This window comes from Cottoperca gobio, chromosome 7 (genome assembly GCF_900634415.1).
Source record: "Cottoperca gobio chromosome 7, fCotGob3.1, whole genome shotgun sequence".
Lineage (NCBI taxonomy): Eukaryota > Metazoa > Chordata > Actinopteri > Perciformes > Bovichtidae > Cottoperca > Cottoperca gobio.
The window spans coordinates 7,212,674-7,240,469 of record NC_041361.1 but is presented as its reverse complement, the minus strand read 5'-3'; the positions used below and the strand labels follow the sequence as shown (position 1 = coordinate 7,240,469).

The following is a 27,796-nucleotide window of genomic DNA, read 5'->3' as shown; positions in this document are numbered from 1 at the left end:
CCTGAAGCATCTGTTAATGTAGGAGTGGAAATGGTCAGGCAGTATTGGGAAAACTGTGGAATGTGTCTTTTCATTGTTGAGGGTTTAACTTTGCTTCTGCATGTGGATGCGAATGTATACAGGCATGTACTGTATGTTGTTTGCAAGCACATATTTCATTAAGCGCCTGAGCTTACTGCAGTGGTATTATTAAGAAAGGCCCTCGCCTCCCATAAAGTTCTCATTCCTGGAGGCCATTGGCAGGAAGGTTGGAAATAGTGAGCACCTCTTTAGCTCAGCAGGGGTTGTATCGATAAATCTGTCATTGTTTATTTTACAAAACTTCCAGTCTTCACCTCTGGCGCTCCCACAGTCGGAGGCTGAACACTCAAGCTGTTCATGTCTGCTCGCTCGATGTAGGATTGTTGGCCGATTGCCATGAGGTGAATAGATATTGTACTCAATAAACTATGAGCAATACATGACCAAATTGCCAGTTTGTGTTTTGTAGGCTGCCATTTTTCACGGACTGTGTATCTTTGGCAACCCCAGAAGTTGTCGCAGCAGGAGAAGCAGTTTGCTTCCAGAACATGCCAACCTGTTTAACAATTGTCTTTTCCTTTCTGTCACCCTTTAGGTGTTAGCTTTAGAAAGACAGGTCTTTGACTTCCTGGGTTACCAATGGGCCCCAATCCTTGCCAACTTCTTCCACATCATCATGGTCATCCTCGGCCTCTTTGGCACCATCCAGTATCGGCCGCGCTACATTGTGGTGGTGAGTACACGTGATTGAAGAGTAGAAGTTGACGTGAAATTCTGTACAGTCTGTCACATAATCCTATTCCTCAGGGGTTTTTGTTAAGCAGTGTCACTTCATTTTGCATTAGTCCTCTGCCTGTGAATCTGATTAGACATGTTGTTGCCTTTCCTCTTTAATTGCAAAGTGTGCAGCACTCTCTTGTGCATTGTGCGACACCCTTAAATCACTCTAATTCTGTGATAATTAGGGCTAATTAAAGGGGGTGGGTATGTTGGGGGGGGGGGGACTAAGGAGCTCATCAGATTTATACTCGGCGTTGAGTTTCTGGACAGAGAAGGTCATTCTTTAAAACACGGTGCAAAGCATGTGCCTGCCTCCTTTTGTTAGAAAGTGCCACTGTGGAGCTTCGGTTTTTATTTTAAACCATAACGTTCATCGTGGAAATTAAAAGATTATTTTGAGCAGCATTAGTGGAAGTACAGATGGTGATGTTAATGACAGGAAAAGATTGGGGGAGTGAGAAAGACGTACGAGGAAAAGAGAGTAAATAAAGAGAGACAGGGGACACGTAGAAGGACAACTGAGAGCCTCACAGGAAAAGATGAAGAAACGGAGGAAGCAGGATATAAAGGGAGGACAGGAAGCAGGGAAAGCAGAGCTATTGTCTCATGTCAAGTGGAAAATGGGAGATAGCAAGCTAAGGGGTTTCATGATTCAACATGTATGTTTTTACAAAGGCACTTCTCTGGCCCTCCGCTCTTCCTCTGACACCTCTGACATTTTAAACACACGGTTCATCGTGTGTCAGAGGATTTCACAACCTTCACCATGATGACTCTCTCTCCCTGTGTCAGTGAATACCACTCCCTGTCTGTCAACAGTTGTCTGTCTGACTGTACCATTTTATATATATTTGAAGTCGTAAACTTCATTCAGCCTGAGCAGTCAAAAAATGTGTTGCCCTTAGGGCTCAAAGAAACTTGCTGAACTTACTGGCACCATTTAGAAAAAATAAATGTGTGTGTGATTGTGTGTGTGTGTGAGAGACACACTGTCTACTGACTTTGTTTAGGGGCTCATTCATTCAACCTGCCATTGTCTTCATTATCTTTCACGTCCTTCTCTGTTCAGTTCATGTAGTTTCTGTGGAGCTAATCTGTCTTTGTCTTTGCTCTCCAGTATACAGTATGGGCCGCTCTGTGGGTGGCCTGGAACGTCTTCATCATCTGTTTCTACCTGGATGTAGGTGGCCTGTCCAAGGTGAGACTTTCAAAATCTCAATCTGCTGTTTATCCAAATCCTTCGTTGTGCGTGTCTGAGCCAAGTCGAATGGCTTTGTGTGGACTATGATGAATGTTCTTTTCTTTCTGAGGTCACGGTTGCAGGCTAATGAAGGGGCTGAAGCATGATTTATATTCCTTTTGTTCAAGAGTTGCGCCACCTACACTGCCTTTGTAGACTCTGTGACGTACACTTACCATGGCCACAGAAAATACTTCTTCCTGATTGGCTGGCTGGTGTTCTGACTGGAGTGGATAACTTCTACATTCACTCAAAGGTTACCTTTTATCTTTTGGAGATGGTGACTGCCGACAGTGAAAATACTTCCAGTTCGGCTCCACCCTCCGCAGTTATGGCGGCATCGCTACAGAGCACAACACATAAATCAGCCAGCAGATACATCTATAACGAGACAGTTTTAACACCACCCTAAATGATTGAACAAGATGAATTAGCCCGTCCGTATAACAACAATACTTAATATACTGTAATTGCAGACAGGTATGATAACTCTTATGGATAAAACCGCTAAACATAGGTTAAACTGACAGGTAAGGGCAGTGATGGAAAAATAAAAGTCTTTTTGCCTCACGTCTGAATATGTTTTTTCTCTCCTGAAGATTATTCAGCATTAATTCTGACCTCGTGCCAATGTTGTTATTTTTTATTACACCAGGCAGAACGGCTTCAAAAAGAAATTGTGTTGTGAAGTATATAAAAGCATTCTTGAACTTTATCACCACTGAACATATATTTAGCTATAATTAGATATGATGCACTGTTGCCAGGTGCGTTTTGCCTATATCAAGGCTGAACGCCCGGGTGTGAATAACAAATGCAGCCCAAGTTAATGTGAATACTTGCGGTATATAATGAGTACGTGACACTGCCATCTAGTATGAATCCTACATGGAACTATAAATCTCTCCATACGCTTTAGGAATCTGTGCCACAGACAGCCACAACTGCTCAACAGAGATGTGTAATTTGGCCTTGAAGAATGTCTGCGTTTCTTTAATGTTTGTGTGCTGCACCCCTGCTGACAGCGGGACAGTCACCTCCCTGCTGAGTTTCAAGTGGAAGCTCACAGCTTAATAGGTAAATAATCTGTAAATAAATCCTCTCTCCCAAGCCACACACACACTCTTTTAAATCTTTAAGGCTCCCCTGTGGTTCCTGAGTGCAGAAAGTTGCATATGTATCCAGACAAAGAGAAGTGTTTGGGTGGTCACCTCTCAACCTGTAACTGTGTCCACCCTTCCTCCCGACATCTTCTCCTCTCCGGTTTATTCCACTCTGCTCACTGCTCCTTTTGATCTTTTAATAATTTATTCTGCATATTTTGCAAGTTTCTTGCCTTTTTCATTTCATTTCAAGCGTACTGCTCTCCGCCCACCCTCCTCCTCTACTCTTCTGGCTATTGATGGGTATCTTTCCAATTGCTCGCCTGACCATTGAGAATAATTAATTCATATAGGCAACGTTCATCTCACATCAGTGCAGACAGACAAAATGAATTTCAGGAGCACCTACCCAAGCTCTGCCGACTTTGTCATTGTGTGATAGACCATGGCTCCATCAAGTGTGTCTGTCTCTCACTGCATATGTCTGTGTGTCCACTACATGTGTGTGTTTGTTGTGTGTTCTCCTGTATGATAGAATAATGAGGCTTGTAGGGGCCAGCTGCTTGGGGCTGAGGCTGGGCATTAACCCGACAGATGGAGCCAGCCCAGGCTCCCAGCTCTGCATATGGTGGCCAGGAGGAGAGCTGGCTAATGGATCGCACACACACACACACACACACACCACGCACACACATGCACAACCAAATTTGGCACGCAGCTTTCAGAGAGGTCGCCAACATATTTGATCCTAAAACCAAGTCAGTTAATTCTGTTTCATCTAGACCTTGACCGATGTTGAGGGTTTGTTTGCATACGTGTGTGTGTGTGTGTGTGTGTGTGTGTGTGTGTGTGTGTGTGGGGGTGACGAGGCACTCAAAGTGAGGGGGCAGGTTGTCGGAGTCATATGCCACATGCTCTGTCACCTCCTATTGATCCCTCATCCCCTCCCCCACAGTGCAAGACAGACTGACAGACAGACCCCTGCTACTCTACACAAACCTCTGTTTTAAACAGTCCCCAGTCATTCACCGCTTCTCTTTTTATTCATTCTCTCTCACTCTCTGCACACAGTGACCGCAGACACAGAGACTTGGGACTTGTCAGCACTAAGCTGTCTGACTTAGAAAGAGCTTTCACACTCCTAAAAAAAGTGAAGCTCTAATTTGAACAAATCTATTATGAAATCATTTTCTTCTCACTTATCTAAATAGCAAGTTTATCTGTCTGGTAGAGTTGGGCAAAATATCAATGTTTTATCGATATCCTGATGTGAGACTAGATATCGTTTTAGATTTGATATAGTATTATTGTAATATGACATAAGTGTTGTGTTTTTCTGGTTTTAATGGCTGTATTACAGTAAAATAGTAAAACATTTCTGAACTGACGCAGCTGCATTAGCGGTTCTATTATTGGCCTTTACCGCTTAGTCATTATTTCCACATTACTAATGATTATTTATCAAAAATGTCATAGTGTTAATATTTTATGAAAGCACCAATGGTCCATAATACAATATCATTGCAGTATTGAAGTAATTAGTAAAAAAAATATTGGGATATTTGATTTTCTCCATTTCGTCCAGTCCTCCTGTCTGGCAGGAATACATTTTTATGTGTTTAGCCAAGCTAGCGCTGTGGCTGTGGCTGTGTCAACGGTCTGTCAGTTAATTGAAATAATCTCAACTACTATTTGATGGATCTACAGATGCCTGTAGACTCTGTCTTGTTATAACTTTTGCCAGCCATAATTGTTTAAAGCTAAAACTAAATTGATCTGATTAGGGATATGAAAGGATTCACAATCAATATGACTTGATAAAATGCTTTCAAACGCCAATGCTGCTCTAGTGAGTGAATCTATCCCCTCGTGTGGATTTATTACATACGCCTACTCTGCTTCTATAGCTGTGATTGCTCGTATAGATTACCAATATAGCTGATCACACAATACAGGTCAATGACATGTGTTCATGTTTAGTTTTCTCCGACAACTTTGTGAGCATAAAGTGGGGATTTGAAGGACGGCTCAGTGTAACCAAATCATCTGTTTTGCCTTGTTAACATTTATCATTCATGATAAAACTGTGATTTTATACAGAAAAGTGTGTCTGCTGACATGTGGTATTTCAGCTAAATTAACATAAATATCTAATTGTTTTTGCTAACTTAGAAGAAAAATCAATTAAATGTTCAAAAACAACCTTGAAAATAAAATGGACAAAATGTCATTTTTGCATATAAATTAAATTTTTCAGATTTATCCGCTTAAGTGAGCTGCTTTCCCCTCTCTCTTTCTCACATCACACACACACACACACACACACACACACACACACACACACACACACACACACACATATTTTAGTCATGCAGATCACCCTCTCCAGTTTCTTTATCAATATGCAGCCACCGTGCATAGCATGCACACCTTTATGAAATCTAAGTCACTATGAGACACTCAACAGAGCCAGAAGAGTCTACAACACCCAGTTAGCCACTCAGGTTCTCCCCAATGTGATAACACAAACAAACTCTCTTCTCTGTATTTTAAAAATAAATCATGAGAAATAAGATTCTAATCATTTGATGTTTAACTTTATAGAAAGCCTCAAGGCTCTAGTGATTCCAGTAATAGAATTGTCCCCAAATATGTATCGACTTTTGTTAAAGAAAATAGTTTGAGCGGTATCAGTGGACTAACCTTGAATCATTGATATGGAGGGATTGATTTGTGCTTTGGGCTGCATGGGAGCATAACAATAACACTTCTGACAGTAAGTTGCCAAAAGCCTCAATATTGACTTCTGACGTCCTGCAGTTGTGAGTGTGGCTACAGCCTGGATAGAGATGGTTTCCCTTGCTCGCAGGCTCAATCAATGGCATCTGTCAAGTCATTAGTCTTCACAATCCTACCTATTGACCTTCAGCCGCCCTTGTTTTTGTGACTGTGTGAGCGACAGAATGATGAAATGAAAATGGAGGCGCATGGCGATGATGAATAATCAACATGAAGAAGAAGAGGGATACTATACTTTAGCATCATTTTATTATTGTTCCTGACTCCTGTTGCATTTCTTTCCCACTGACTGCACAGATCTGTTGTTGACACGTATGTGTTGTCGATGTGTACATGTAATTGTAAGTAGGGGTTGATAGGAATCAGAGATGTTTCCTGACAGCGCTTGGCTCTGTTAATAATGCATGTCTTGTCACTGAGGGGCAGATGCGGGGGTTAGATTGCTCTATTGGGGTATTGATTGGTGTCAGCGTCTGTACGTCTGTATGCGTGGGCTCATATGGCTGTGTGCAAATTAAACCAGGGTGTACCAGAGCTACAAGCATATTTGCTGAATTTAATAGTTGTTGTACTGATGTGGTACAGTTGAAAAAGTTATGAAACTTTCCTCTGTTTGCTCAGTCTGACTAAGGTGCATGTACTCGTAACCTGTGTCTCATGGGCTTCAGGCAAGTCGTATGTGCTGTCAATCTTCACTAAGAACTATTAAAAGGAAATCTATTACACGATATTGTCACTACCTCTAGTAGTATCTAGCCATACAGATATTTTTAGTTTCATTTGCCCTGGTTCTGAGAGTTCTGCCTCCATACAGTGGACGTGAATTGAGTTTTACTTGTAGTGCTCACAGCACTGGGAGAAAAAAATAACTATATTTAAAAAAATACTCAACGGCAACATTTCTTTCCTGAAGCAATGTCCCTGTTACTCTGGATGAACCACAAAACACACTGTCAACAGTTTTCAGAGGGATTATTTATTCATTGGGAAGTGGTTCCAAAGAAAACTGTTGACTGTGACGTCTGTGGATTATCCGAAGAAACAGAGGCATTGTTTCTGGAAAGACACATTGCTGTTTTGAATAAATGTAATTCTTCTTAAGCTGTAAGCACAGCAAACTAAATTCCATTCACCTCATTTACATGGGGTGTCTTAAAGACGGTTATCTCGAAAACTGGGAAACTAAAAATCTAAATCAAAACTCTACATGGCCAGATATAGCCTTCTGGTAAGTAAGAGAATGTGTTTTTAGCCATGCTAGCGACATGGCTCTCGGAGTAGCGATATGGCCTGGGACTGGGACTTAAGATTTTCATTGCCAACAACTAGCTTTTGTGCATATGACAATAAAGCCTTTGAATCCTTGAATGGGTGGGTCCACCACTTTTGATCCAGACTGAAATATCTCAACAACTATTGTATAGATTGCCATGCAATTTTAGACATTCATGGTCCCAAGAGGATGATTCCTAATGACTTTGATCTCATGACTTTTCCTCTAGCGCCTCCCTGAGGTTGACATATTGTGCCTTTTTGTTTAGTGAAATGTTTTAGTTAGACTGTTGGCTGGACTTTGACAGCCAACATTATACCTGCTTAGCATGTTAGTGTTGTCTATGTTAGCATGCTGACATTAGCATTTAGCAGAGCTGCTAGCAATGCATCGCTGTAGACTCTTAATCTTGCTTGTAATTGGATGAACCAACCCCTTTTGAGCAAAAGAGATAGCTATGAAAAACTTCCAACATCAGTGTCCTGAGATAAGCCCCCTGCCTCTTGTACAACATCCCCTGTGATCCAGCCTTGTTTTTCGCATAAAGAATGAATGAACGTACATCATAAGTTATGAATAGTCTCCATTCAAATATGTTATTGTTTTTTTTTTTCTCCTTTCAGGACAGTGACCTGCTGACATTTAACATCTCCGCACATCACTCTTGGTGGAGCGAACACGGGCCGGGCTGTGTGAGGAGAGAGATTCCTCAGGCTCCAGGGGTCCGCACCATGGAGAGCCACTCCTACATCACTGTCATGGGCTGCCTCATGGACTACCAGTACATCGAGGTTGTGCATAGCGGCGCCCAGATTCTCATTGCTGTGAGTATAAGTTGGTAATGTGACTCTAGCACTGACATGTACACATGCAGGGACATGTCATGTCGCAGGAAGTCATCGTCATACACACTAAACACCAGCAGCGGTCTCACTCGCCGTGAGATTCATGTACGTGAAAGGTGAACATGATAGAAAAGAAAGGTGATGTTTTTCGCTTCAAGCTCTTTCCTCGATATACTTCCACAGCGGTCTGTTATTTTGTCTGTTGCAGCTTCCCTTCCTCTGTCCCGGTCACTGAATGAAAAATTGATCTGTTGTTTTGTCTGGCTGAGGCTCAGACCGGCCAGCTGCTAACGGGTTACTCAAACCCTAGAAAGACTGTTATTGTCCTCTTTATACAGCACTGAATGAATACACCAGAATCCCACATCTTGCCAGCATACACATTTGCACACACTCATGTATGACTGACTAAACCTCACATTGAACGGGGGCCAGGACCTTCTTAGTTGCCAGCACAGCAGGTACTTGGGTTCAGACATGCCCATTACAAACATTTACTCGCAGTAGCATTCACCTACACACACTTTGATTCCATTGGCATGTACATAAACACATCCACACCTATTTTGCACACTCATTTTCACTTTAATACATGTGGAGGGGATTTAATGGTGGCAGCAGGAGATCTAGAGAAAGAGAGAGCTAACACAGCAGCTTCATCAGCCTTCAGTGGGTTTCAGAGTCATGCTGGTTTTCATTCTTACCATCTAATCTTGAATCTTAATTCACACCTAGGAGAGCACAGTGAATGCATTTAACTACATGGTACATTAGAAAAGAAACTAGCAGAGGGACCCAGTGTTGAGAAGTGCTGGATTGTACCATTCATCCCATCACCCCCATGGAGAATGGCAATAAAATGGCTGACCTCACTTTATAGCCCCAACTCTCTCACTGAACCTCATTAGCCCCTGCACTATAGGCAGTGAATTTGTTTATTCCTTACCTCATATGCACTTTTACTGGAGGACCCTTTTTTTGCCTGCATTTTTACATAGTATTGTTCAAGCAACCGTGCAACACCATCTATGTGGGTACAGCTCCCGTGAGGAGATGGGAAATTGGTACTGAAATCCCAGAGTCGCAAATGGCATCATTTTCCTTGTACCCTCACTTCTTCTCGGAGCCTAAAGTAGAGCACTGCTTATGAAAATAGAGTCCTTGGAGATGTCCACTCTTGTTTTGGTTTGTCCTTTGTCCTCTCTGGTAGAACAGAGGTTACCTTGCACGGTAGATGGATTCTCACGATTTCAAGCAAAAATCCATCTTGTCAACCTTGTCAAGTAATGCGTTTGGTCTGAACCACTAGGTGTTTGGAAACAATCGGTGTCTTGTGAGGAGAGAGTAGCAGCTACGGGCAGTGGTTTAGGGAGATACTCTACTGTTTCGTTCAGAACAACAATGGCTCCTAAAGATTTTAGCGTAGCATCAGTTATATCAGAACTGAGAGTATTTCTTCAGTGAGAAAAAGAGCAGAGAACGGCACTGAAGGCTTTCCTCAATGGAATAGATGTGTTCGCTCTTCTCCAGACTGGCTTCGGCAAGAATTTGATTGACAGATGGTTCATCAAATCACCTGCCAAGTATTTCCTGAAAGTGCCTGCCCTTTTCCTTAGAGCTTCCAATGACTGTTTCTCAGATGGTTCTGTGTAACGAACCATCTGGCGCATCAAGTTAAACCAGAGGGCCAAACGGAAAGAGAGAGTTGAAGGAGTAAATGAAAAGAATAGGAAGAAAGCGGGGTGTCCCTTTGTCTTTGTTAGAGGGGTTTCAAGGTCGCCGTGGGAGGCCATTAAATATTTAGTTTCGGCTCCAAGGAGCATGTTTCATTAGGATGAAAAATGTGGATCCATTGGCCAGTAATGGAGCCATCACTGTCATATATCTGCTCTGATTCATCATGAGCTACAAGGAAGCCATTCAGAAGTGAAGCTTTGGTAAAGTCAGCCATGTGTTGTTGTTGTTGCCGCTACAGGCTACATTCAGTAGAGTCAAAAAGTTACTTAGAGGTTTAAAGGATGAGCTGGAAGTGGAGGCAACATTTTCAAACTGGGATAATGTATTATTCATTGACTCATCACTGAGGGGAATATTTTCGCTCCATCTCTGCCCTTATATTCTTTGTTGCATTCACTGAAACCCAACTCACCTTTCCATCCTACATATTGTTGTTATTGCATGGCTTTGGTTTTCTTTTACTGCGATAATAATGACTGATTTCCCAGTCGGTATAGTCGGCAGAAAATCCTCACACACCTCTCTCTATCCTCCCATCATCCTGTCCTCTTTTTCTCCTGTGCACCGCCTTCGCTGTTAAATAAAACAGTTGAGTCTGAGTAAACATCCCCAGTGAGATGGAGGGTAGTTGGGAAGAATGGTATGAGAAAAGAAAAAGAAAGATTGTGCAAGATGTGACATTCGGTTTACATCTGTAGACATAACTCTTACACACTAAAGGGAGTAGTGAGTGTCAATGGGGGTTGTCAGAGCTGCTGAGCTTCTCATAAAATACACACACACACGCACACAGACACACACATATATCACATCATTTAGCGTAGGTTATTGCTGCCACAGGCAATATTTTGTGTCTGTTGCCTCTCTATTCCCTAGGAACCTGAATTGGGAGGATGGTGTGGAAGTGGCAGTAACGCCAGTCCTGCGTCATACTCTCGCTCCATTGCTCATTTCCTCTTTTTTCATGTATTTTTCTTCCCCTCTTCTTTTCCTGTCCAGATCTCACTCTGTTTGACCTTCATGTCAATCAAACTCCCACACGCTTAAATGACACAAATGACAATGCAATTCTCTCTCTCCCTGCATTTCTCACTCACTGTCACTTTTGCTCCTTCTCTCATTTCTTTTTCTGGATCTCTGATGGCTCCCTCATGACAGTCTACTGTCTGTGTTAAAGTGCTGCTTGTGGGGGACGAATAAGGGCCCCTGGTTGATTATAAAGGTCTCCTCAGCAGGCTTGGCGTGGGCAGACCCCTGTGATTACCGCTTGGGGCTGTCTTTGCCTACAGGGTCGGGTGTGTGTTTTGTGGTTGTTCAGGTTCACTCAGTTCAGCAGTATGAAAACAGCATGGCCCCCTCACTCATCTAAAAGGTCAGGGTGCTCTCTTTGATAAGTCCATTAGTCCATGTTATGTTTTTGAACCTCTCAGTGTTGAACACCCACCAGCACGGTGTGGAAGTTTTTTGAGTGTGCGCATGCTGCACAGGGAGCCAACTGGAGGGATCTTTGATGTTGTTCTATTTGAAGTGCAGTCATTTTTCAAGAGTCAGGAAATGACCATGCATTGTCTAGTATAATAATAGCAGTAAGCACCTCTGCAATATGTCAGTGCTGACATTGCATTGTAACGGCTCTGTAAGTTTTTACAGCATCTGCTTCAAAGGATTATATAGATTCCAGGATTAAAAGACTGATGATGCAGTAGTAGTGAGACGTTATTAGGTCTGCTGGCTGCTGCCAAAGACAGGGAGGAGAAGAGAAAGACCCAAAGACCAGAGGAGAGAATTAGTCTCCAGCAAGGCCACTGAATATTGTGTCGGGCTACTCGCAGAACATCGTAAAAACATAACTGCCCGCCATTATACTTCAAAGGCTGTCTCCGCCAAGAGCTTTAATTGTTAATCTGTTTTGCGGGGAAATGGATTTTCTTCAGATTAATTTTACTCTAATATTTGGTCTCTTTAAACTTCTGAGAGTAGGCGAGAAGTAGAACAGGGGAAAAAAGAGAACTTGAAAGTGAAAAACAAGCAACATTAAAGAAGTAAGCCTTCTCTAGCGGCCTGTTTGCTTTTCTTTCTGCTTGTTGAGCGTGAACTCGTTGTTTTATTTACCTGCCTATTTCGTCTTGTTTTCTGGACAGGCAATAAATGTACCAGAGAGACTAACTTTTCTCCCCATCACTTAGTCCTCCCTCATCCAAAACGTCTGTATGGGGCTGCATGTGACACACAAGCGGTTTTCTTACTTCATACAGCTGTGTGTGTGTGTGTGTGTGTGTGTGTGTGTGTGTGTGTGTGTGTGTGTGTGTGTGTGTGTGTGTGTGTGTGTGTGTGTGTGTGTGTGTGTCGTTTTTTGACATCAGGATGCTGCTATTTGCAGTTATTTGATGTGGAAGATGCAAATCAGCACCACAGACACTTAACAACTCCTTGTGGTCCAGTAAGGTGTCCGTGTGTCCTTGTGTGTGTCCGAGTGTGTGTCCCTGTCTCATAATGTTCTCATAAACACACATCTAATATTCCACTGAGATGCATGCGCTTAATTGTCAGCCCGAAAGTCTTTTGTAATTAACCTACAAGACATCTGCACAACCCCTCTCTCCGTCTCTCTTTCTGCTGCTCCTCTCACCCATGTGATATATTTTACACACAAATTCCGTTCATTATGGTGCACTTGACACCGAGCCACAATCAATAGTGTGTTAATTAGCTTGTACATCGACTCAGATATCCATCACTGCACACACATGTGCACAGGCGAGTTGACCGTGGACAGGAGGCATCTCTAAATTCATATGAACTCCGAAAACAAATGTATATAGAGCTGGAACCAATAATTATTGTCCTTATTGATTTATCTGTTTATTTATTTTTTAAATCTTCGATTTGTCGCCTTTTTAAAATACTGAAAAGCCCTTCAGAATGAGCCCAGGGTGGCATATTCAAATTGCCAAAACTGAAAGAGATTCAATTAATATGATATAAAACCGACAACAATATAAAATGTTTGAGTGTTCAAGTGTTTTTAGCCATGTTGGCTGGATCGTTCCAGTACTTACAGATGGAAATATATTTAGTGGTAAAATGGATTGCTATGAAAATGAGTACAGACATTCAAGCTCCCCAGAGGATTCCCCGTGTCCAAATGTTCAATTATCTTGTGAAATATCACAACATCTACCTGATAAATTGGCACAAATTGTAGACAGTTGTGATTGTTTGACGTTTCCGCTAGTGAGGACCATGAGGGTGATATTTGTGGTTTCAAATGAAATGTCTTAGTTGATTATTGGATGTATTGCCAAAAGATGTCGCCAGGGAATGATTTGATTTGCATGATTTGTCACTCTTGTGATTCCTTTATCATATAGCGCCATCATCAGGTCAAAATATAAATTTGTCCAACAAGCTAAACAAAGATGGTAAACATTATACCTGCTGAACATGTTAGCATTGTTAGCATGTTAGCATTGTCATTTGGAGCATGTTAGCATGATGCATGCAGATGTACAGACTCGCAGAGCTGCTAGCATGACTGTTGTCTTGTTGCTCGATAAATCACGATAATCAATCCATTATCCAAAATATAAATACGTTTTCTGACAATCTTCTTAATCTTAATCAACTTATTGCACAACTATTTAAATACAAGTTTAAATAGAGAAGGCATATAGGATGTAGGATTTAGACCTCCGCAGTGAGCAAGACTCAGAGACAGTGGACGACAGAGAGAGACAAATAATTGATGGAAAAGGACACATGGAAAGATTAAGAGAGGAGATTTGCAGGTTGTGATGACAGTGATGTGGAGAACTGTGTTTAAAAATTGACTAACTTAAAGAAAAAAGTGCAGAGTGAAAGGGGGGAAAACAATGATTGGCAGCTAAATGAGTTGACTTGAGTTTGGCACGTCCTCACAGGCAGACTGACATAGAGCCTCAGAGGACATGCGGGGGCTTTATGAGCTTAATTAATTTGACATCAATCTCCAAAATGATCCCTGAACTCCAGAAGTGACAGTGGGGAGTCGAAGAAGAAAGCCAGGGACTGTGTGTGTGTGGGAGCGTGCGGGGGGAGGATTAATGAGTGTGATTATTTAATATGCAAGGATATATAAGTGGAATTGTCACTTGTTATTGAGGACACTGACCTATATTGGCTAAGGACAGCAATGCCTCCAGCAAAAAGCCACCAAGTGTTCACTTCTGATCTTGTTAGCTCCATGTACGTCACACTAAATGTACCGAAGCCATTGAAAAGAAAACTAGAAGCCAAAGTGGTTTAAGATCAGCCCTTTGTGGGACCACAGACATGAGCAGATATTTTATTTTTTATTTTTTTTTCCCGGCTTTCTTGCGGTCAGCGATTATCGGTCGAGGAGTGAGAAATGGTGGTGATTTCCCATTACTGAGAAGTGGCGGGCTCACTCCCAAGTTTTGGCATTAACTGATTAAAGGTATGACATTTCATGAAGTATCCGCTGTGTTGGATTAGTCTAATCATAACTGCTATTTATGTGTGTGCAGTAAGGCTAAGGTCTCTTTTTGGGCTTTTCTTCCCCCGGACCTCTTAGCATCTGTGGTCTCATTGAAATGAATGAGGGAGCAATGTTTTTCCACACTTTGTACTAGGGAGTTGGCAGGTTAAAGACCATTTGATGTCCACCTCCTCCGAGTAATGTCTAGATAATTTCAGGCTTGCAGTGCTTTTGTGAGAGGGGCTTTAGAAAATATGACAAGGCGCATTGAAGCTGTTCTGGCAGCTCACGGCTTACTGATACACTTAATGTTGGGATTTCTTTTAATTTGTCACCCATCTGGATATATGCTACACAAACACTCTGCATTTCTCTCAGTCTCAAGTCTCCTCTGCTGTAACATATTGGCTTTGCATCAATCCCAGACCACAACAGCGATCAGAGCCCTTTATGAAAATTAAACAGATGTGCACTGCATGCATGGATATTAACTCATACAAGCACACGCCTGACTCACACTTTTACAGGAAAAACCCACACTGACACAATGACGTTGAAAACCGGGTGTGCCCCATGCTGTTAACATCATCTTGTATTTGACACTGGCTTTATACATATGCTAATTTACCTCCATTTCCCCGCTACTGTAATGGATGGGGTGAGACCAGCAATTAGATACTAGAGAGAAAAAACTGAGTGAGAGATAAGCAGAGGGAAGAGTTATGTGTATCCTATCTAGCCCACACAGAGACAGACCCATTCCCTTTTCTACTAGACACCGCACCTGCGTCTCATTCATAAATAAAACATTTAATCTACATCTGGATGAACTTCAATCAAGTCCAAATATATTGTACGCATAAAAAACAGGAAACAAACCCAAATGTAGAGATGAAAGACCCGCAAATTGCACGTCATCTTTGTTCCTCCTATAATTACACAGGCCAAGTTAAGTTATAGGTTGAATGAATGTTATATAAATAGCCACCATCACAGACAGTCGATCCCTCTTGGGTTTTGTGTTTGTGTACTCAGTGTGCGAGGAGGGCAGCGTGCCCGATGCTGTTTTAATTGGCATGGCAGAGTGCCAAATGATGGATGGATGGCTGGGTGGAGAAAGGATGTCTCTTGGTGTCTGTCTCTCACTGTGTTTGTTTCTGAGACAGCCATCTGCTAGTTCCGCAGGCTATTCTCAGCACTGTTTGCCCGCACGAGCGTCGGCGTACAGTCATTTTGTGCACTCGCTCAGCTTTGTTGCTTTCTGGTGTGGTTGTGCATATACTGTAGCTACTACAGTATGGACACTCTATGAGCCCTGTTTTTGTAAGCATGGCCAACACTGCTATTACAGTCGATCACTGTAGAGGTTTGAACACATTATTGACACCCTATCACCTTTTTAAGGGGATCTGGCGAACTTTGGGCAAACTGTTGTACATTTACACATTCAGCATCCTTGTTTCTGGACACCTGATGTATGTAAAGCAAATATCAACTCTCCTTTTTAGGGCTTTTTTGATTTCCACCAACTCCTGATGGAAATATCTGGCTCTTCAGAAGCTATATGCCTTACTATGTTCACTAGCTAATCTCTAACTTTGTGTGTCTGTTGTTTGGTGCTGGGCAGATTGGGTTTTCAATGGGTTTGTTCCTGTTAAAGGCTGATGGCTGTGGTCAAAAATAACACCGATGCGAGCACTGTGACTGAACCAAAAACAGTGAAGTTGCGGGTTGGAAAATCAAAACAATGAGCTGAAAGATGCGATAAAGCTCTAAAGATCTGAAGGGAACTTAAGAAAAGTAGCAAATCTAAAAATCTGAGAAGCTGGAACCTGTAAATTGTTTGTCATTTTTTATTTGATAGTTACCCATGAGTTGCACTTGATAAACACGCAGCCACCGTCTCTCAAAACTGAGGCTGCATACTCACAAAACTCTCACTTTTCAGATGTTCAGATGCTGTATCTTGTTGTCCATCAAAGCAAACGCACAGCTGTTTTTCAACTGCACACTGCCAGCTCTGCGAAGTCTAACCTCTCTTGTTTGCTTGTTCACAGCTCCTGGGCTTCGTGTACGCCTGTTATGTTGTCAGCGCTATCACTGAGGAGGAGGACAGCTGTGAGTCCCTTAAATTCACCCTTACACACACACACACACACACACACACACACACACACACACACACACACACACACACACACACACACACACACACACACACACTCACACAGATGAGATGGAAAACACCCGAGTTTGGGAGAACAGGGCTACATCTTTCTTCATCTTCCTATCCCACCCCACACTATCACCTCCCCAGCTCTCCCCTGTCTCCCTCCTCTCTCCTCCCCCACGCCAGCTGGGCTCTCTCTCTCTCTCTCTCTCTCTCTCTCTCTCTCTCTCTCTCTCTCTCTCTCTCTACTCTCTCTCTCTCTCTCTCTCTCTCTCTCTCTCTCTCTCTCTCTCTCTCTCCTCTCTCTCTCTCTCTCTCTCTCCCTCCCTCGAGAACCGAAGGAGCCATGTGTTCCCTCTCCACACCTCGTTCAGCCCATTCTTTCCTTTCTCTTTCACATGTCCACTCGTCGCCTCATCTCTCCTCGGTCTGTGTGGTCCTTGGCTGTTGTAAAACCTCCTTTAATGTACTCTGGCTTTCACTTTTCTCACTTTCTTCTCTCCATGTGCCCCCTTGTTTGTCGCTCCAGCTGTCTGTCGCCTGGTTCGGGTGGGTGTTTTTATACCGCAGGACTGCACCTCCCCCACGTTCTTGTTCCTAAACACACACACACACACACCTTCCCTCCTTGTGCCTGTCTCTCCGGCTGCTAGTCCAACATGTACATCCTTCCTCTGAAGTGGATCCGTATGTCAGTACTGTAGCGCATGTCCGTATTGGAGTATGTTGGTCCGTGTAAAACCTTCTAACTTTGAGTCACATGAGGGTGAGAGTTGACTCTCATTCTTTTCCTGTCAAAGCCGGCAGAGAGTGTGAGAAGGGTGTGGGAAAAGACGACGGGACATCGTGAAATGAGTCATAAGAGAAGAAGAAACTAGAGATGGACACTTTGTGATAAATGACCCTGCTGCTGTGACCTCATAGGCAGCAGGTCAGAGGTCCTGCTGGAGGTTAGCCAATCAGAGGGCAGGAAACATTTGATCTAAGGGTCGTAAATATCTGATTAGCACCGCAGTAACTCTCCAGTACACATAGCAATGTCCACATGCATGAGAATCTGCCTTTACAAATTTTCCCTTGTACCTTTTTAGCTTGTGCTTTGAAACCAAATGGCTGAATGTATAAACTCTCTGTGAGGATTAACTAAGATTACATAGACTTTCTCAGGCACATATTCATACATACCGTCCGTGCCTGTTAGAATACTAATTATGAAGTATCTGGAGCTAGGCTGTAATCATGTCAATCCCTTTTGTAATGCACTCAAACTCTAATTTGATTTGAACACAGCATAAGCACTACATGCACTAATTGCATCTTAAACAGCAGACTCTTGTCATTTGGGGGACTTGTGATGTGGTTTTCCGTGCGTGTTCCTGTAGACGAGTGGTATAGAAGTTCTTTGGTGGTCACATACCAGAGATTCACTGGCTGTGAGTGGTTAGCATCACCACCCCCAACTCTGTGCAGTACCACTTAATCACCCCTAAGTAATCCCTGGAGGGCAATACCATTTCAGCATGAATCGAGTCAACTAAACTTTCCCCTTAAAGACTTTTCCTTTTTGTTTTGTGTGACATTTGAGCTTTGGTTTTCCCCTCTGCAGACTGCTGGCACAGATTGTGTTTGTTTGAATTAACAATCATCCCCACTCAAACAGAGATCAAAATAACAACAGAGCAATGAGGAAAGGTTACATGAAAAGAAATGGGGTGAATACAGAACATGGTGGGATTTTTATTGGTTTTAATGATCTGCTGGTTCTTCTCTGATCCAGGCTGTGCTGGAGTAAAACGCTGCTACATCGCTTCCAACTGCTAGCTCTTTGTTATTGTAATCAGCCCCTTGCCTGCACACCCACGCACATTTGTTCATGCAGACACAGGTGCGCAGACACACACACTCGTAGCTACACAGGAACGGGCTAAGGCACTCTGCCGCTCTCATTTTTCCCCTCTCATTTGATGTGCAGATTAAAGCAATATTCTGCATTGAGCTCCCCGGCTGCCTCAGCACCTCTCCTCCTACTCAGAACTTTTCCTTTTCTTTACTTCTCCCTCGTATGCTTTATTCCTGTTCTCGGTTTCTCCACAGTTAGATGGAATAGTCATGTATGAGAATCCAATTTTAGTGTGTTTCAGAAGTCTTTTGCTCGCTCTCTCCCTCTCCTCTCTGTTCCCATCTCTGGATTTTCGAGCTTTAATGATGTGTGCTTGTAAAAGGTTAGAGGTCTCTGGTCACTCGTTTTATCGGCCTCATTAAGCGCCTTGCTGGTCAATAACTTCCACAGTAGATTGCGCCTCGCCAAGAGAAGACTGGTAGGAAGAATCCTCAGGAGGGACAGAAAGAGAGGGGGGAAGACGGGAAGAGGAGTATGGAGGGGAGCTGAGGGAGGTGTTTCTCAGGAGCAAGGCGAGGAGGGGAAAAGGAGACTGGGCAATATGCAGGAGCAAATAACACGAGACAAGATGAGCTTTTCACAAATAAGGAGATAAGACAGGAATTCTTCTCACACCGAGCACTCTCTCACTCTCCAGGGAGACATGCGAGTTAGATTTGAGTGCTCAATCTTGCGTAAAGAATAGCGGAATGAAACACACACCCATGCAAGTGCGCACACACAGCCAAGAAGATACAATGGGCAGAATAACAAGCATCATATACCATCAGGTGTGCGTGCGTGCGTGCGTGCGTGCGTGCGTGCGTGCGTGCGTACGTGCTCTCATACATATATACAGCATGTATTTGTGTTTAGCGGACTGTGCGTGACAGACTAAGTGTTGGCATGCGTGTGTTTGTGTGAATTTGTAACAGAGTTATCGGTGGTGAGCAGACACACCGACAGAGTGAGTGGTGGGGAAAAGCCTCTTTGTAAAGTAGGTCATGGAGTTAGAAGCCTAGTGCCGGGATAAGCTCGCTTTAGCATCTCTGCTAATTATGCTGCCGCCCTCTGTGCTGAGTCACATCCCCAGAAAATCCTCCACAGCAGACAGAGACACTGGGGGGGATGCATAGATGTGTAGGTGGCAGCTTATCCTCAGGTTGTAAAAAGAGTGAAAGGGTCAAAGCGTCAAATAAAAGTCTAACCCTGTTTTTATGTTTAGTATGCTGCTAAAAAACAAATAATTACATGATGAATTAAAAATAAAAAGGAAATTATTGAAGAAATGAAAGATTAAACAAAAAGGCACCATTAAAAAAGAGTGACAGTTTAAAGTGCAGTTTTCTACTGGTGCAATCTTTTAACTAACTAAAGCTTGAGTGCAATATCAATCTTTTGCAACGTGTTTATCGCCGCAAATTGATATTTCTAATGATGATTTATTTTTTGCACAGCCCTAAATCCACCCACAGGTGTTTTCACTTATGTTGCCTGATTAGGGCGTGCACACTCCGGGCTTGATTGACACTATTAGTTGTGTTGCACTTGTTAGCACATAGAGCTTGGTCTAATCTGGCAGAGTAATTGAAAACACCTGTTTTGGTGTGCATATCCTTTAATCTGCATGTTGATTGTGTACAGTTGAAAATATAGCAAACACAATGTGAGCAGATGTCCTGCCTTACAGTGTTAGCACATCAATCAATCAATCAATCAATCAATCAAAAAACTTTATTGTCATTTCGAGTTATACAATGTACAATTCAAATGAAATTTCGTTATCCTGGCTTACTGTAAAATTGGTCATAAATCTTTAAAAGTGTCGTGGTGCTGATGCATAAATATAAAATAAATGTACTTTATATAAATAAAATATATACTTACTCTGGGTTCCAACATATTTGACCTAAATGCTCTGGTCTTATTTTCACCATCATGTCCAATTACTTTCCTTCGTTTGTTTGACCATTATTTTATAATTGCCAGAGCTACTGTATGTTCAGTTATGAACAGACACGGATGGAAACGCATTTCAAGCTTTGTCATTATTAATTTTATAATGAATCAAGTTGTATGGATAATGTGCATTATGACAGGGTCAGTGCATGCTTGAAGATGCATCTTAGAATAGAATGAAAGTGTGCTTGACGTTGTCACTAGGAAATTGGTAGTTGCAGCGTCCAAGACACAAATAATGAGGGTTTAACACAGACACCCAGTCACTGATGATGCACAAAAAATAAGCAGTGTGGCAGCATTTTCTGTATCTGCCACATTAGGTTCTCACCTAAGGCTCATCTTCATATTCCAGAGGCTCTCCTGGTCTATCTTCGCCTGGAACCTTTCTCCTCTTTGCATGGATGATTAACTTTAAATACTCTCTCAATCAAACATACCTGAAGTTTTCATATGTAAAATAACAAAGCATAAAAGAGCTGAACCGGTCTTTAAAATATATGAGTAGCCTGGATAGCAGTGATGGCTGTGTAATGGTGTGTGAGGACAGAGATGCAGCACTGCAGAGTGGAGCCAACTATAAGGAGCTCTTTTAAAGTGTGTGTGTGTGTGTGTGTGTGTGTGTGTGTGTGTGTGTGTGTGTGTGTGTGTGTGTGCTGCATTCACACCGAATCGTGCGGTCCAGCGAAATTGCACGTCCTCCCATTTGTGTGGGGGGGGGTTGGGTGGAGTTTGGGCTCCAGTGTCTGGCGCCGCAGGGGATTCTGGAAAAAAAACGCAGCGGGCCTGCAGCGGAAAAGTTGAAACAGACTCAACTTTTAGAGAAACGCAGCCCTTGCTGTGGCGCTCCGGTAGCCAATCGCATAAACAGTGAGTCGGTGAGAGAGTACAGTAAACATCCGTGCCTCTTGCTGCCATGGGTAGCATTTGATGACGTGTTTCCTGCAACAAGCTCCAGCACAAGGCACAGTCCCTCAGTCTTTTCTTGTTTAGCTGCTGTGAAATGTGCTTTGGGAAATGTCGAGATCATAACAACGCTCTGTCGGAAAACAATAATTGTCAAATATAAAGTCTACTTGAGATGCATTGGGGTGTCAAAGTTCACAACATGATGTCACACAAATGGGCCATGGGTCACACTCCCACACCCCCGCACAACCCTGCGGCTAATCACCTTATCTCCTGATTTGATGTGAATGCAGCCTGAGAGAGAGAGAGAGAGACCACAACTGTGTCTTGTAACTCACCTCTTCCAGCGTTACAGACAAGTCTTGAACTATCTGTCTGCCCTCCGTCTTTGTCTCTCCTTGTTTTTTTTCTTTTGATCTTCCTCACTTGCTCTTTTATTCTCACCAACCCAGTTTTCCCCACACAGTTTCCCTTTGTATCTGTGCCTGTGTTTCATTTCATGGTCAGCTCGCCAGCCCTTCACACACACACACACACACACACACACACACACACACACACACACACACACACACACACACACACGTTGGGAGATGCAGCAATATACAGTATATTGACTGTCAGTCTCCCTCCCTGGTTCAGGTGCTAATTGAACAAAGACATATTTGTCTTACATAACTCCCTGCTTGTTTAGGGGCACCTTAATGCCTTAACTATTGACCTACATACCTTTTCATTTCCTGCGTATGTTCACGCAAGTGTAAATCAACTCTCTCCCTCTGCCTACAAGAAACTGAGCTTGAATCACCGATCGAGAATAATGCACAGACCGTTTTAGTTGCAGTGTTAATTTAAGCAGTTATAAAGCATAAAGAACACGTTACTTTTGCTCGTTGAAAAACAAACACCGATTTGTAGACCTTCAAGGTTCAATGAGCTGTATAAAAGATCCACCTCAAGGTCAAGTTCAGACCAATGTGTGTAATAATTAATGGGGAAAAAAGATTCAACAGCATTTTACAGGCTGACATGCACTATAAAGTATGTAGGAAGGGATTGTGCACAGGGTTATAGATGAGGCTTTTAACAATGGGCAACAACTAATGTTTTGACAGATAGGATGTCTTCATTAGAGTAAGAGCAGGTAGAGGCACTTATGGGCACCTGTTGAGCCTCAGATTCTGAGCTTTAAGATCATCAACCATTGTTTATTCAGGGGAAATTGACTGTGAGCATTAAGCTCTTGTACTGCAACCCACTGAATTCAAATTCATACGAGCTATAGGATATACAATATATTATAACAACCACAGTATAAACAGCAAAGTGCTGAAAAAGTCCAATAAAACGCTTAACTAGCAGACATGTCTACCGAGATACAGCAATGAAACAATAGCGCTTGTATTGAAAGATAGTGGATAGGCGGTGATCTCTCATGCTAATGATGAAAGTATTACTGTGAATGCTGCACAAGACACATGGCAGGAATGTGGCTATTATTTTTCAAGGTATCCTGTCATGAACTGAAAATCTGACTTGTTTTGGTGCCAGATGAAAAGTCAGGAGTCATTAGAATTCATCCTCTGGAGACCTTGAATATCTGTGCTGAATTGTAAGGCAACCAATGCAATAGTTGTCCTGATACTTCACTCTGAACGGAAGCGTTTGATTGACAGACTGTCGGATGAACCGACCGAACAAACAGACACCGCCTTCCCTAGATCTGCGTCTGTGTCTAAAAATGGCAACCGTCATTATCATCTAACTGTATTCCTCAGCACAGCTTATCGTGGCAGGGAATGGTTCCCCACGTTCTTATGAGAGAATCAGTGGTACAGAAAAAGAGCATGGGAAGAGGTATTTGTGTGCGTTTGTCTGTGTGAGTGGGATGTGTGTTTGTGGTGGACAGATGAAAATTAGAATCCCAGGAAACCAGGGCAGGGTCAGAGGAAAGGGACAGCCCCCCCTAGCTCACCCTGTGGCTCTCTGCACTCATCCGGCCTACCTATCAGTATTCAGCAGACCACCCCTGGCTCCTCTTATCAGGATGGAACTGATTTGCCCTTACAGTAGTTTCCATGGCTGGCCAGTGTCTGTTTCCCCCCCTACAGCTGTTGGTTCCCAGAAAGTAAAAGATCTGCCCATTTTTCTTTTCTTTTTTCTTTTAGAACACAGGTTCCCAACCTGACCCCCCATTAGGGTCACTAAAGCTTCACGGGGGGGGGGGTCCATGAGGCCTTCTTGATCTTTTGATTCATTGTTGTGATGAAAACTGAACAAAATTGTTATTGTTAAAGTTTGGTTTAAGATATAAATCTCACAGGATAAGACCTGAACACAAGCTTTGTTAACAGAAAAACACAAAAGAATAGCCACTAAATATGTATTGTTGTTTAAAAGAAAGGTTACATAAAACCGATGAAGAAGTTCTTAGCAGGAAAACTAATCGCATGCACGGACTCAGGTTTTTATCTCCGTTTCTTCTTTTCCTGGTGTTCACAGCTCCTGGACATTATGGCATCTTTCACATGCTCCAACCTAATCTCTTTGGCCCCCTGTCAGTCAGACCGACAAGCGTGACGCGCCCCGTCCTCCCCTCTCTTTCTCCCCTCTCTCCCCCCTCTCAGCCTTTGTGTCCCCTCTAGAGCCGCAAGCCTTTTCCCTTCATCTCAAAAATATCTCTCTGCATCTGTGCAAAAGTACAGAGCACTTTGGTTACTAGCGTGTTCCTCTCCTTTTCTCAAGTGACATAGCACGCTCATCTGCACATGGCCTAGAGTCCAAACTTTTAAGTGAGAAAATAAACAGAAAGGCTCGAGTATTCGGTCGGTGGCTGAAGGTCACCTCTGTTTCTGAGCGATAAAAAGGCTTTGGCTATTTTGACAGCTGGCCAGCCTTCACCTGTTCCCAAGCTTTTGCCTGTAGCCCCAGGCAGACGCCCAGATAAAAAAAAGTTTTTATTTGTTAAAACTAAAAACAGACTTGTACTGCTCTTGGGAAGCTGCCTACATTTCAACATCCCTACATTACATCTGTGCCCACTGTGTCTTTAGTTTCCATTTCATTTCTCATTCTGCTGTCATGTTTTATCATTTTTATCATTACGCATGTTTTTTTCATTTACTTCAGTGTCTTTTTCTGTTGTCTGTCTTTTGATTTACTCCATAATTTATGTGTTTTAATCCTTTGTTTTCAGTTGATTTTATTGGTGGATTTGACCCATTCCCACTCTACCATGTCAATGAGAAACCATCTCATCTCCTCTTAAAGCCCATGTACCTGTAAGTATGACTGTGTCATGCCACCATATGTGTATATGTCTGCGTTTCTTAATGTGACTGTAAGAGCAGATACGTGTGAATGTTCACATTATCCGTTGCCTTTTGTGGTCACATACAATTTAGATTGTACCTATTTGTTGCCTGCTTGTAATTGTTTCCTCTTTATGTTTACATCGCTTGATTTTCCATAAAACTGTTCATAAATCAGAACAAGTAATCTCAATTCAAGGCCCACTTACGCTTGTTCAAATATTTGATCAGGATCCAGAAGTTTACCAAACAACAGTGACTAGCAGTGCTTGCTCTGTGTCTGGGGCGTAAACGTCTTTCTGAAACATGCTACATCCTGTCAGAGGGCTGTTGGAAATATGAAGGCCTTTCGTGACACCGTTTGTGTGTGTATGTTTGTATGTGTGTAGTACACATGTGTGTCCCCACGCTGCAGGCAGTTACTGATAGAAGCACATGGAGAAAAAAAAAAAAAATTGGATTAATCAATTAAGTTCTGCAGAGAACTTAATAACAATAAGTCTGGGAAGTCATGTAATAATTCTCTGCCAACATGACATGAATATTTTATTAGCTTCTTGACAGTTTAATCAGCTCCGTCTCTAATGGGAAGGAGGAAGTTTTCGTCTCCCCCAATCTACTGGGAGTTATATCCAGGAGAAATTTGTCCAAGGAAGCGAGCGTACGTGTGCGTGCGTGTGCGTGCGTGTGCGTGCGTGTGTGTGTGTGTGTGTGTGTGTGTGTGTGTGTGTGAGTGAGAGTTGCCCAACAACCGCTAACTCTTCTCTATGTCCCCCATGTTTCTGTTCTCTGCAGGTCTCCGTAAATAAGAGAGCGTCCAGCGGGGAGGTGACACAGCAAATTCCCACGTGGACAAAATGGCTGTTGTGACACAAACATCCCAGTTCACATGGGCACGCCAAACATTCCTCCCCTTCTTGATTTCAGTACTTTAAACATGTCATTTACTGGTGTACTGCCCGGAAAAACCAACAATTCTCAGTTAGGGTCCATTGTTTTCCAGGGAGGGATGACGGGTTCCAGGAAAGGGTGGATTACAGTGCAACAAAGCCTCATATTGTGTAATTTAGAGAAGTATCAATCATTTTCTTTGTATTTAGTTCTCTGCTGAGGTCCCATTGCTGTGACCTGCCCATAATGGTCTAATACTCCCGAAGACTGCATAGAACATGGACTGCATATAAATACATTGTGTATGTAATCAGAGACTGTCCAGCATTCCCGGTCTGTGGTACTGTGTCTTAGAGGACTCATGATTTAGCATGTTATTGCTGGTTTGGCTCAGATCTTGGCCGGAGGGCTGAATTACAGTGGCAGCCCGTGGAATGAGCCATTGTGTGCTGCCTGTTTACTTTAGGCCAGGATCTGTGTGCATAAATACACAAGCAAAGCAGGAAGAGGCAAGGGAGTGGAGAGGTAAAGGGAGGGGAGGAAACAAAAGCACCAAACCTACTGGGGAATCCGTCAAAAATAGAAAATGTAAATAATGAAACAAGAGGGGTGGGGGGGGGGGGGGGGGGATTTTGGATTTAGAGTTTGAAATGTTAACTATCAAAAGAGCATTTTAAGAGATGTTCAAACACAAGGAAAGGCACGTGAGTCTTACTTTTATTCGTGGAGTCTTATTGTTGAGACTATTTAACAGCCAAGTCAGTATTTCGGAAGTGTCGGGTGTTGGAAGAAGTCTCTGTTTCTCCTCTAACTACTGACACATCGGGCGTCTGACAGGGGTGATCATTACACACAGTCAAGCAAAGGTTCCACAACATATTTTTAACTTCAAGAAATCAATAGAAATGGTCTAACTATTCATATTGCATACAAAAGCGTTAAGTTGAATGAGTATGGTCTTCAGTGTGGAAGTAGCCTATAGCCTATACCTGAGTGAACCAGAGCGTGTAGATTCTCAATGTCGATAGTCTCAGTTGTGATTGTTTTATAGCATGTTTTTTACAGGGTTTGTATTGTAATTATGTGTATAACATATTATGTAATGACGAAATGGCAAAACTGATGTCTTCAACCGGCTGTATAGGAGCTGGTTAAATAGTAACTGAAAGCTTCTGCTGATTAGTTTCTTACTCAGATTAATTTTACTCGGCCCGGCAATTTAACACATTTTTATTTAGGCAAAAGTAGATCATAACTCCTAATACTGATTGGTCGCACTTTTTGTTGTTAATGTCAGATCTCTCAGAGTTAAAGTCAGATCCCCTGTTGCCTTACTGGTTGTGTGAATCACTACTGCTCTCTGGTGTTCAAAGAGTTCATGTACAAGTTGCAAGGCTACTGTGTTTCTGCTGCAGGGTCCATAAATCTCCACGTTTTGTCTTAAAAACAATTATCTATTTTGTCTGCAGATATCAGTACATTTTTTTCTGGGTAATTGTCATGTAGGAAGAGTTGTCTCAGTGTTACGCTCGCTCCTTCTTTATCATTTAGGTCAACATCATTTGTTGCCCACCACATTTGAATGCATAACATTTGTCTGATTACAATATTTCTTGGTGCTACGTTTGAAATTGTCTGCTTCGCAATTTTTTTTGGGGGGGGGGGAATCAAAAGATTTGTGAACAAAGAAGTTTATTCTGTCTTCTTTTTTTTTTGTCGGCATCTAAAAATATCCTGCTGTGTGTCAGATTCCTCCGTTACATTAGATGTTCTTCACTACCAGATAGAAAGTCCACAAACTGTTATGAGTGTGAAAATCATCTGACCTCTTCTACTGGCTAATTTCAGAATGACGAGTGACCCATTTTGATTTGATTGGTCACCCCTCGATTGGCAAGATGCAATAATTTATGTCTTGTCTATGTCTTTAAAGGTTTACACACCCCTGGTAGGCTTCCTGGTGTGTGGGTTAGAAAGAAAACAAAGCACCTCATATTGTAACATAATCAGTATTAGTAGTAAATGCTACTATGTAAAAAAAAAACTAAAAAAACCTAGTCTTCCTCTCAGTGCAATACAGCCTCTTCCTAAACCCCCGGTGACTGGAATTAGTTGAAACCTGTTAGGGTTGTGTGTGTATGTGCTAGTCTCCACTGAAAAAGATTCCACCTGTTTGTAGATAATTCTTTTTCTTTGTATAGAAAGTGGAACAGGTTCTTTTTTTTTTTTTTTTTTTTTTTGTATCTCTCTTCTATTTTGTGTCCTGTGATGCCTCAACCCCTTGTGACCTGATTGTGTAATCCTATTTATCCAGAACTGTGCTTTGTGCTCATGTAAATAGGTGTTTGTTAATAAAAGAATGTGCTCTTTTAATCGTGTTGTGTGTCATTCAGTACACGTGT

At 42.4% G+C, this 27,796-nt stretch overlaps 1 protein-coding gene across 2 annotated transcripts in view; it reads left to right on the top strand.

Annotated features, from left to right (window-relative positions):
* nkain4 (sodium/potassium transporting ATPase interacting 4) overlaps positions 1-27,763 on the top strand; it is a 43,177-nt gene extending 15,414 nt beyond the window's left edge. The window contains exons 2-7 of one of the 2 annotated variants that reach the window (XM_029436198.1): positions 617-754; positions 1,919-1,999; positions 7,840-8,040; positions 16,333-16,393; positions 24,389-24,473; positions 25,299-27,763. In XM_029436198.1, coding sequence (XP_029292058.1) covers positions 617-754; positions 1,919-1,999; positions 7,840-8,040; positions 16,333-16,393; positions 24,389-24,473; positions 25,299-25,308 — 576 coding nt within the window. In that variant the 3' untranslated portion in view covers positions 25,309-27,763. The remainder of the gene's footprint in view (positions 1-616; positions 755-1,918; positions 2,000-7,839; positions 8,041-16,332; positions 16,394-24,388; positions 24,474-25,298) is intronic. The other variant, XM_029436199.1, reaches the window with a different exon arrangement.
* The last annotated feature ends 33 nt before the right edge of the window (positions 27,764-27,796 follow it).